Consider the following 12,185-nt stretch of genomic DNA (forward strand, 5'->3'; position numbering starts at 1 on the left):
AAAATATCTGGATTGAAATCATGAAACTCTAAACACACTTTAGTACACTAAATTCTGTTACGATACACAGTCTGTTCTTGTGATATAGTTTATCAGTTTCTATTGACATTGCATTTCCTGCACTGATGTTATACGAGCCTCTAGCTCTGCAGGCTTAACATGGTAGGTCTCCAGCCACTGTCAACCATAAACCGCTGTGGGAAATTGTCAAAGAGAGCCTCTGAGCAGACGTGCACCAGCAGACACCAGCAGTGAACACAGCGTTTTGTGCTGAAAGAATATGTAAAATACCAGAGCCAGATGGCCCCTGAATGCCGCACGGCCTTACTCACTCTCCACACTGGAACGTTCTGTGTGGGCTTTGTGCATCAGCTCAAAATGGCCGTTCATTCATTCATTCACTCGCTCACTCACTTAGGAGAGCATCAGCTGCCCATCCTGAGCTGTCATTTCTATATGCACCATATTGGTCAGGGCTCAAAGGCACTTCACAAGTTCAAGTTTACAGGAACAGAAACATGCAGAACAAAATGTCTTATACTGACCTGTGCACAATATATGAAAGGACAAGTTCAGCATGGATTTGTTTTCCAATCTCCCCCTGCCTAGATTCCACTATCTCCAACTAATGCTGTACATTACTTCCATGATACTTTTCTAGATAAAGATGGCACCTCACAGAGGCTGGTTGTATGGTTAAATGATTTTATCTTCAAGAAAAGCGGAACAGTGTACTTCTAATTAAACTTCTAAATTAAATACTGTGTGTACCGAGTGGTATTTTGTTGATTTTTAATTTTTATGTTCTACTTTTCTCATCAGGGATTATGTGTAAATCAAATATGTTCATGCAGTCTTCTCTGACCTCTATTATTTGGCAGGTAAAATGTTGATTCTGAACCCCTGCTTCAGACATAAATATAACACACACATACACAAGCTTATCTGATAATGATGATTCAGGATTCTTATTTGATATGTGCTAAAATGTGTCTTCACACTGCTGTCTTGGGTGTCACTAATCATCACCTAGTCTATTGTTGAAAAATGAATGAAACGACATGAATACATTTAATCGTCATTGATGTATTTGTAACCGAGGTTGAAATTCAAGTGCAGGGTAAAACATGAGTAGCAGGTGTTCATTGGACAACTTATTTTGGAATAAAGCTCGAGTCTACATGGAGTCCTCAGATGCCCCCATAGCACATGGGCACTGCTTGGTACAGCCGGAACGTTTCTACAATCTTGACATTTTGATTATTGAGCAACTGAAATACGATTTAATGTTTTATTTGTTATGGAGAGGTAACGTCTATCCACACAGGGATGTTTGATATCGGCGTTTTCCTTTGGGTCATTTCAGGTCATCTCCATTGTTCAACCGAATTTCGCGCGCGTCACAGTGTGTGTCCTTATAAGCCCCCTTTATGAGGGATACAGGTGGGTATGGTCCCGAAATGAGGTATAGGTTAGTTATGTGTCCGTAGTCGGTGACACAATCGCTAATGCGTCCTTAAACGCGATTAGACTGGGTGGCGCACTTGAAATTGGGAAAAAGTACAGTGTGTACCCTCGCCTTCGGAGCATCCCTGGGTCCTGGTCGCTCGTGAATGTCACTGCAGTGCATGTGCACCGCGCGGAGAGCTTCATCATCATCTGAATGCACGGTGGCAACCTGCGGTGAAACTTTTCAAGTCAAGTCTAGTGTGGAGCAGAGAGCATTTGGGGACAGGCTGTAGCCAATGAGCGAGCGCGCACTGTGACGCTGCGCACCGGCGGCAGCAGCGGCACGCCCCCAGCATGGATACAGAGAGCAGGAACAGGCGCTCCAGAGACACGCTCACGGTTCTGTGCTGGAGTGTTGGAGCAGCGATGGCACTTCACACATCCGAGCCGGGAATTAACGCTTGCAGACACTTTGTAGTGGAATAAGAAGAGTTACTTTGCGTCCGTTATCCGCGGGAAGGAGGTGTGCGCGGGTTTGTGTAAGAGGCGTTTCTCTCACAGGATGTGGGTGATACTGGAGGCCGGTGGGTAAGATCATAAACTCAGATGAGAACCACCTCCTCCTCCTTCAGCTGTGCTCGCTACACAAAGGGAACCACGGAAAACAACTTTTCAGCGCCACAACTGTTTCATTCTGAATGTCACTCATAAGAAGCGGAAGGGGCTGTTTCAAAGACAAAATGGATCACTTTGCTGCAGAGTGCCTTGTCTCCATGTCCCACCGCGCAGTTGTCCACGCTCCTAAAGGGAACCGAGAGATTAAGCCTGAGATCCCGTGCTCGCCAAAGCCCGGGGAGGACCTCAAAGAGCCTCTGGTGAGAGACAACTCTTCTCTTTTCGTCGTGGCGAGAATCCTGGCGGATTTTAACCAACAACAGACTCCCACCAACAATGTTGCGATCGAACAGGCTAAAATGATGAAGGATGACAGCATGGACCTTAAGCGAGATGATGATGGAAACTGTGCCACACCTACCACCATCTCCGACCCCGCGCTCAAACAAAGAGGCAAAAGGAGCCGAGGGCGCAGTGAGCACGAAACGCCTCAGAAAAAGCACAAATGCCACTATTCAGGGTGCGAAAAAGTTTATGGCAAATCATCCCACCTCAAAGCCCACCTAAGGACACACACAGGTCAGTGAGTGGCTGCGACGAATGTTGTTGTTGTAACTTTGTGCATCTGGTATGACAGGATTCCTTTTAGGAGCAGGTTTGTGGTTTATTTTCAGTCTGTTAAAACTGTAAAAACACACAGTCTCCTATTCTTAGGGGGAGGCGGGGGATGTCGAGTCGGTCGGTCAAGGATACACCCCAACCAAAACACGCAAGGGCAGAGTGTGTGCTCCACATCGCCGCGGTTCTTATGTGCGCTTGCTGCTCCTGATTAGTCGTGCAAACTTTTAGAAATGTCCTTTTAATCTAGGGGGAGGGCGAGAGGCGAAACGTGCCACTCCCACTCAAATCGAGCTTTGTCGGGGCGTTAACCACTCGCGCAACCCCCCGTGCGTCTTGCCCTGAGAACAGGCTGCAGTGCGCGTTTCCACATTTCCTGTCTTCTTAAATGCGTTTGTTTACATCTCCACTATAGTGTCATCATCAAACGTGATCGCATAGAACCACAGTGGCAATGCGGTGCGTAAAGAGAGCGAAAACCCGCCATCCTTGGAGCCATTCAACGCGCGTATGTCCACGTCTGGCTGTGCGCATTCCGCCGCTGGACACGCAAATGACATGACAGCGCGCGTATATGGTGGAAGTATTGGTATAGAGTGGTGCCCGCCTGCCCACAGCCCTTTGTTGTGATGTGCCACACCCCCGCGAGACGCACACTGCCAGCTGATCTGGCCAGCAACAGACTGAGCTAGCAGAGCCTCGACGCACTGGCTTGTACTGCAGGTTTCCCCTCCACTATGCAGTCAGGGCTAAAACACACCCTCGCTTTGAAAGGGTTAGCTCAGGCCAGGGGGAAGTGCTCGATTTAGACATTATGGATATATATATACCACATGCATCACCAGTGAATACCAAAGTGCCATGCGTGCCAGGCTTGCATACTGTGAATGTGCAGATGAGGTGCATTAATATTAACAAGTGGGAGGTTGCAGTAGAAATGGCATCTGGCTTAAAACCTGCAAAATCATTGATATATGATGGAAAACAAACACACGTATGTATAGATTATTTAATACAATGAAAACACTTGCAGTAGGAGCGCCGTGTATTATTATTTTTTTAGTTCACAGCCAGACAGACAGCCTTAGAGGCAATAAATGGAAATTTTGATTGGGTAAGTCTCAAAAGACTGTGGTTAAATGGTGCTGTTGCCTTGTCCCTGCAGAGAGCTCAGGTTCCCTTTGTGCTTTTGTGATCGACTCCTGCGTTGTCTGACTAGGAGAACACACTGTACCGACTCCACTGCTCCCACATATTAGTCATCTTGACAAAACGGCTTTGCCAAATTTGAAGCAACATTTTCTTCCACACCCCACTCCTTCTCCCTGTGCCCCCACCCACCGCCCCGTTGCATATTGGGACACTTTTATTGCTCCGTGTCTCCCCCCCTCTTGTCTATATAGCCTTTGTGCCTGCTTCATGACTGGGCTGTGTCCCATGAGGTCTTGGTGGTGATGGTTTGAATCGAATGGCACCAGAATGTGGGTCATCTAAGTTCAAGCGCTCAGTCTCAGCCAACCTTGCAGCATCCCGACCCCTCTCAGTGTGGGCTTCCTCTCAGCCAGCACTAGTCGAGTGAAGAGAGCGCAGATCGCAGCCACCCTCCAACAGAATAGACAGGGAGCAGTGTCCTCACATGACTTCCGAAATGCCCTGCTATTTCCCTTTATTTTGTGCCATGTGTTCGCCTTAGATGAATTATGAACGATGGCCAAAGTCTTTTCAGGCAGCAGAGGCGAGATTTGTGTGGTTACTCAAGGTGGTGGTGGTGTTCAGATTTAAACATATTAATAGATAAAATGCCCCCATCTCTGTGCAAGCCAATAGAAAAAGCTGTGATATAATGCATTACAAATATTAGGCTTCATTACTGAGCACTCAAGAAGTATTGCTTGAAATAAATGAATGCCTGTGAATTAGCGCGGCAGATTTTGTGGTCAATATGCAGGATCTATTAATGTAAAGAATCTTAATTATGAATTAGTCATTACCTTTATTTGTAGCAGGGATTACTAGGTCCACTATTGCCATGTTTTGCTGAATGTCTCTGAGATATAGTTGACCCAATGCTACGTGACAATCTTGTTTTGTGCTTGAAAATGGATTCTATTGCATTACACAGACTTGCTGCTTTCACGTTCTGCATTTTGAAATCAAACTTCCTTATACTGGAGTTCCTTGAGGTCAAACCCATGTACCCATTTCCCCCCCTCCTCTATTCTCCTGGGGCCTGATTTTCTAGCTGCACACGTGCAAAATAAATTCAAAAGTAGTGCAAAAACCAGGTGCAGTTGAGATTTTTGTAATGAAGGCCACAGGACAAGCTCATTTTTATATAAGATTTGCCCCTTTAATGACATAAGCAGTTTCTGATGATAAATCAGGTGCAACGTCCAAAGGAACAGCATGTGCTAATTTTAAGTAGTACTTGCGATTGCCGTTGTGCCTCAGTCACACAGTGCAGATTGTGAGTTTGATGGGCGGAGAACCAATGCTAGCGTAGCCTTTGTCTGCTCCTGTGCTGCTCCCATCTGTCTCACATGCGGTCTGTAAACTTATACCCCCTTCACCAACAATGCATGTTATTAGTTAATAAACCAAACTGAACTAATTCCTGATGCAGAAAACTACATCTATGTTTGAAACGCCTAACCTTGAGCTCTCTGTGTGGAGTCTGGATGTTCTCTTTGTTATAGTTTTTTTTTTTTTTTAGAAGCACACTCAATGCGTGAATGTGTCTCTAGCCCTTTGACTTAAGCCCCTCCAAAGCTATAGAATGAACAGTGGCAGTATATTTCAAAGACAAAGAGCATAATGGGATTGTTTACAGTTGGTTTGACATTTTGTCTCCAGCCTTTTGTGTTGGACCAGGGGTCCCTCTAAAGCCTGAGATGGACCTAGCACATTATGTTCCACATTAAATGAATGAAGTGGCGTCACCTGGATGACCTGCTAACTGACACACACAGTTTATCAAGCTTCTATTTCCAGCCAAACCATGTTTAATGACATGTTTCTGGCATGATGTATGTTTCACTGGGCAAAGCGAGCTGCAGGCTCTAGTGTAGGTCCTGTCTGTGTGCCAGCCTGTGCACAGAGCGCTAGTGTTGGGCAGATTCCAGTGGAGAGATGGGTTTCCTGGTGACTGTGGCACAGACTCCACCCTCACACACAGAGGTCAGTGTGTACCTGCTACACACGGCACTGGCTCAACCCTGCCTCCTATAACAATCTGTGAAGCAGGAGCATGTGAAGCTTTACATGATGGGATCTGAGGAAGCAGCCATGCATGAATGGTGCTCACTGTACTGACGTGGGTTTAGTGGCCCACAGGGCTTATGTATTCTTTAGCTGCGCTTGGACAGAGGTATAAAGAGCGTTCTGTTACAGCCCTCCATACACACTGGGACATAGGTACAGAGAAGAGATGCAGACCAGTGCGGTGGTAGCATTGACCTCCATTTCTCAGAGAGGAATGTGCTTTACAAAGAGACTGTCCGTACAGTGAGGGTGGGGGTGGGTCAACATACAGGATATTCACTGTCAATGCCCTCCATTGATGTAGGTCATTTATTCAGCTGCGTCTGCAGCTAATCTGATTAACGTTCAGAGGGCTAAGAGCTCCTCTACAGCCCTGGTCCAGTGTGTGTACACAGCACCTCATCATCACCAGCAAATGTTCTGATGTGCCTTAGCTGTTGTCTGTACTGTGTGAGGTGTGTCCCGTTCTATGTGTGATAAATCAGGCTGTGGCTCACAGGGGTGTGGCCCTCACTGAGATGAGGAGTATTCTGCAGGGAGGAAACACATCTTTGTTTTTCTGCTTTGCTTCAGTTCCTCTCGGGTTCAGCTGTGCAGGAGAAACCAGTGTCGGTTACTCATGAGCACCATTGGCCTGTTGTGTGTGATGCTTGGAGGGCTGTTGCATGGGTCAGACTGTGCTTATAGTTCACAGCTGCTATGATTATGTCAAACTGCACATCAAGACTGCAGGTCATCTTAGCACACACTACTTTGACTTAATGAACCAAAATGGATGAAGTAATCAATCCAGCGCAGCCCCTCTCCTCTATAGGGTTAAAAAAAGGCTAATGTATGGTAAGTGCATCTCATGGTCAATGGGAACAAGTCGAGAGCTTGGGCTGTAGAAACGTCAGTGAATGACTTTGTTCACACTCTGTCAGCACAATGGAACAGCCCATGTCAATAGAACAGAACGATTATTTGTTATTGTGGTGAGGTTTCTGCTGGGAATCGCACTTCCATGTCGTAAGTGTATTGCTAATAGAATGAGTATCTCTAATGCATGGCCATATTAGTCACATACTTATACATCTAAAATACAGCAGGTCGTTTAAACAAAGCATAAATTCAAGGTGAAGCCTGAAGTCAGTTGTTTGCGTCATACAGAAAGGTGAAGTGGGCTCTGGTGCAGGTCGCGGTCTGTGATGCTCAATGACATGAATGAGTTTGTCTGAAAAAAAAGTTTTCTTTCTGCGAAATGCAAATACATATTTCCTGTTTCATTGTGTTCACACTCCGTAGCGATAGAAAAACAAAGGTATCTGCAGCGTGGAAAACTCACCCGAAATGTCCTCTTGATGGGAACGTACCGGTTTTCTAAGTTGTAGTAGAGTGAGATCCAATTTTGCCTCTTGCAGTATATTGTATTTGTGACATTTGTGGAAATGGCAGCTGCGTTTCTTTTTTAGCAATCGTAAACGGGAAGTATTGCCAATGCTACAAATAGTACCGTACTGCTATGCCCCCAGAACAGTGTGAAGTGTGCTTTTAGCTTCATCACCGAGAAGAATCAGATATAAAGCTGAAAACCCAGAGACGCCAGACCAGAGGGGTGAAAGGCACTGTTCTCCCCAGTCCCACGGCGAGCAGGGGCCTCAAAAAGCCTGTTCAGAGCTTAAAATAACACTGAAAACTTGTGGTATGGGCCCACCTTGCTGGTTTGCATTCAGGGCTGATACCTATAAGCAAAATATGTGAACTTCGAAGGCAATTTGAGCACGTTACAACATAAAGGAGCATCCTTGGAATTCTCATCATCTCATGACATCAGTCGGTAGAACAAGTCTGTTTTTCACGAATCAGCAACATCTTAACATAACCGTAGCATTACACAAACTCTTTAAGGTTGCAGAGTTGTCGCACGAGGAGCATGAATGTGATCCATGCCCGAGGACACGCCAGGAATGCCGTCTTCTCAGTTGACTCTCAGGTTCGTGTTAGGCTCGATAACACTGGAGCTGTTTTTTTTTGCAGTCACAGAGAGAACCAGCCCCAAAGCGCATATATATATATATACAGTGGATGAAGTTGTGAATGGGATAAAGATGTGGGGAGGACAGCAGTTACTGACCCGGTGACCCTGGATGGAACACTTACATAAGAGTGAGCACCTGTGACATAATCGCGGAGCCTTGGAGGGGTTGCGCCCGACGAGGTGCAGTTTCGCGTGCGTGATGTAACTGACTTTAGGGGAACTGGGTCACTGTGTTCAGAAGAGCCCCACCCCACCCCCCACCTGCTGCCGCTGCTGCACGCTCTGAGAAAGACTCTCCGCTACGCGCCGGACAACAGGGACATGATGATCCGAACGGGACTAGAGTCACCATCGATCTGCAGCTACACTAAAGTTTCACTAACGGTTTCTTTTGTTTCATCCACCTGATGTCACGAGGTGGTGCTTGTTCTAAAAACTGAACTCTACTCATTTCAGTGCTCAAATTTTCTCCACCTCCAGTCATTCCTTGTTAATATTTGGTGGCATGCTATGGTTTAAGCCCCATTAATGCGGTTTCACTCCCCTTTATGCCAGCAGAATGAGCCCAGGAATTGTGTATGCTCAGAAATTACGACTTTCTTTGAACTGTTTTTCCACACATACAGTACAAATTACATACAAATTTCCCATCAAAATACACCTTAAGCCTAGAGTTTTAGCACAGATGGGAAATAAGCTGAATAATTTGCTGAGATGTGGTGACATGGTCTTGGACACCTGATGCGTTCACTGTAGCTGGCGGTTCCTCTGGTTCCACTCAAATATTCATGTCGGTGGATCCCTGACACAGATGAGCTGAACTGCAACTGCCACACGATTTGGCTGTTCTCCAGGAAGGCATGTGCCACAAAGTCTTTGTCGGCTGTGCTCCTAAAACCTTCCCTTTACTTCACAGCACAGAAACAGCGTGGTAACATGTGGTAATAGTCTGCATCTATGTATTGTATGCTTTAAAGTTAGTCTTCCTGCTATGCGTGAATCTTAAAGGAACCATTTCAAAGTCTAAAATTAAGTTATTTGTTGGCGGAAGTGTTTCCAGAAATAGCGTGAGACCCAAATACCGGGGGGGGGGGGTGCGTGCGGCAGGTGATGTTTGCGTTCGCTGCGCCAGGTTGACAGGAGACTGGCTGTCTAGACTTGCTGTGTCTGTCTGCATGTTTTGTAAGCCTACAGTAAGTAAAGTGGGAGGGGTTGGAGACTTTATGGCATCAGGTAGCGATGAGCGTTGTTGCACGATAAACAGTTTCCATTGAGACTGCGGGAAACCACGGTACAATAGCAACGGGTTATGTGCTACTTTGTCATGCGATATGCAAACATCTGTGTGTGTCTCTTTTGAAATGGAAATGCGTTAGATCTCTAGCAACCTTGAACAAAAAACACAGTGACTTTCAATGAGCAAATGTTCAGTTTTATATTTTATTTTGTCATTTTTATTATCTAATCCCATTTATCTCTTTTTGATCAAAAATGGAACAGAACATATACTGCACTGAAAAGGTTCTATGCAGTATAATGATGTCGTCATCGCAATGTTCAGGACAGTTTTTGAATATCACGTTTTTTTTGCCTATGCTCCAGCGATAGGCATATGGTACCAGGCACCATTAACAAATGCAAAATATCCCAACGAGCATATGCCCAGTTTCCACATCAAAATGGAATAAACCTCTAGATTTATATAGCGCCATGTGGCTTTTATTGCCTGGTGACATGCTACGCAGACTCACTCACTGCAGAGTCCTTTTTCGGGGGGGATTTTCCATAAAAACCCAATCGGTTCCTTTTACGTCGTCATGCCAACGGTGTAGCAAACAAATCTCGGTGGTGAGATTGCAAATTCAAGAGTGGATGCAGAATATGAGTTTTGAACAATGTCCCGTTGAAAGCATTGTGACGGCTCCTCGGCGCGTCGACAGACAGCACAGGCTTGTTCAGCTGGTGTCTGACATGTCTGTTAGCTATGCACACGTGTGAACGCTTGATGACTCGTACTCTTGTAAACACCTAATGATATTGTTGCATGGAACTGTTCCATCCTGGGCCTCGGCTTTGTTAGTTTATCGTGCAAATGCTGCTGGTATGATCGTAAGTGTATAGTACATCCCTTATATCCAAAGTACACCCTGATGCTGTTTTCTTGTGTAGCAGGAACAAACTCGTGAAATGTGAGCAGAGCCATAAAAAGGGGTGTAACCTGGATGTTCTGTTCTTAAAGGCTCTGAATGACTACAAACTATTGGTTTCACTTTAACAGACATTCGGTAAATTACTACAAAAATCTGTGTTACTATGGTAACTGTGGTCTTTTCATTGCTACCTCCTACAGTAAAGAGGAAATACCACCAAAAATCCAAAACAAAAGTGAAATAAATCTAACTCTGCAGTGCTGAGAGCACAAAGGAGCTCCATGTACACTCTCGTGCCCATTGTACAGTAATAGCACTTCAATTAAATGTTTATGATTTCCTCAGTCAATGGATGGTTTGAAATACAGTTGTGTCCTTTTTCTTCTAACCGTGTTCTTCTTGTGGTTGGCAGGTGAGCGGCCTTTCCCCTGCACGTGGCCAGACTGCAGTAAGAAGTTCGCCCGCTCCGATGAACTGGCCCGGCACTACCGCACCCACACCGGGGAGAAGAAGTTCGGCTGCCCACTCTGCGACAAGAGGTTCATGCGCAGTGACCACCTGATGAAGCACGCGCGCCGCCACTCCGACTTCCACCCCGCCATGCTCAAACGCAACCACAGCACCCGGCCCAGCTCGGTCAGCGACTACAGCCGCTCGGACGCATCCAGCCCCGCCCTTAGCCCCGCCCTCAGCCCCGCCCACAGCCACACCCTCAGCCCTGCCAGCTCGCCTTAAACTCACACTCGCACTTTCTGCCTCGCGACGACAGAGGCCTGTTCCTTCATAACACTTGTGTTGCACAGTACTCGCCAACCCCCCCCTGCTATTCCTGCACTTGCTGTGGTGTACCGTTCTGTACATAACTGCTTATGGTAGTGCAATGTCCTGTGTGATATTTAAAGAGGGCGACATCTCTCTCAGACGGCAATATCAGCCGAATTTCCACTGTTCAGTACGGGTCACATTCCAATGTCGAAAAGAGTCGCTGTGGAGAATTACGCAGCGCTGCTTTAAACATCCCTTTGATCTGTGGTCACGAATGAAAAGGTGGAGCTAAACATTTCAATGTGTTGATCAAATCACACACACAAGGATAAGTCAAATAGGAAGAATCAAGAGTGAGCGGCAACGACAAGTGAAATACACAGATGATTTAATTATTTTGAAATGAAACAAATCTGTTTACGAGCAGAAGCAGTTTGCAGTAGTGAACGTAGGCGCCGATTTATGTTATTCCCTGTGGGTGCCCCGTTGAGCCACCGACCCGACAAACCCCCCCAGTGCACTGTTTACTCTCAGCTTAGACATTTCAAAATTAGCCTAAAATCATGAATTGCAATTGTCAACCAAAAGCAAGATTTAAACTTCCGATGTACTCGCAATATGGTATTATACACGTAAAGAAAAGTTTGAGGAGTATCAGTCTCAAACTCATGATCAACGGCATTTAAGTCAGACCCTCATGTCTGCACCGCCGCCACACTCCGACTAATGTGATGGCTAGACTTACGCCCGGACGTGAAAAGAGGAATAGAAAGGTGGCTGTCGTGATGATCTTGTTGTTCATTGGGGGTTTTTGTGATCAAAGGTTTGGGTGGGTGCTTGATCCCCGCGGCACCCACAGGATCGGCGCCTATGGTAGTAAAGACCTTGCTTTGGGGCATAAATCCATGATTTGTCTGTAACGATGGGGGAGCTGTTAATCTCTCAGAACCAAAACCACAGCTTGCTGTACCGTACCTCCAGTGGAAGTGAGGCTGCTGTCTGCTTTAGCCTGTGTAGTTTCTGCCTCTGATCACAGTGAGAGGTCCAGTGTACATTAACATGAAGCACACAGAGTCTTATCATTGTCCATGATGGCTTGTATTGTGTTTTAACAGGGGAGGAGAGGGGCACACACACCTCAGGACAGACAGTTTTGTAAACCACACTTGTTAATCAGATTCACACTGACTGCACAATAGACTGATCACTTTACATAGTCGGCGTGACCGTCGCCCCACTCAGGGAAGGCTTTAGCTTGAAAGAATGATCCACACCCAGTACATTTAGCCTTACACTCGTTTGCACTCTTC

At 46.1% G+C, this 12,185-nt stretch overlaps 1 protein-coding gene across 1 annotated transcript; it reads left to right on the forward strand.

Moving 5' to 3' along the window:
- The first annotated feature begins 1,399 nt into the window (after positions 1 to 1,399).
- klf13 (Kruppel like factor 13) lies at positions 1,400 to 10,846 on the forward strand. The gene is made up of 2 exons (XM_079568200.1): positions 1,400 to 2,643; positions 10,523 to 10,846. Exons 1-2 carry the CDS (start codon positions 2,148 to 2,150, stop codon positions 10,843 to 10,845), a joined length of 819 nt encoding a protein of 272 aa, XP_079424326.1. The 5' UTR covers positions 1,400 to 2,147; the 3' UTR covers position 10,846.
- Positions 10,847 to 12,185: the final 1,339 nt, after the last annotated feature.

The sequence above is a fragment of the Gobius niger genome, assembly GCF_951799975.1.
Source record: "Gobius niger genome assembly, chromosome: 12".
Classification (NCBI taxonomy): Eukaryota; Metazoa; Chordata; class Actinopteri; order Gobiiformes; family Gobiidae; genus Gobius; species Gobius niger.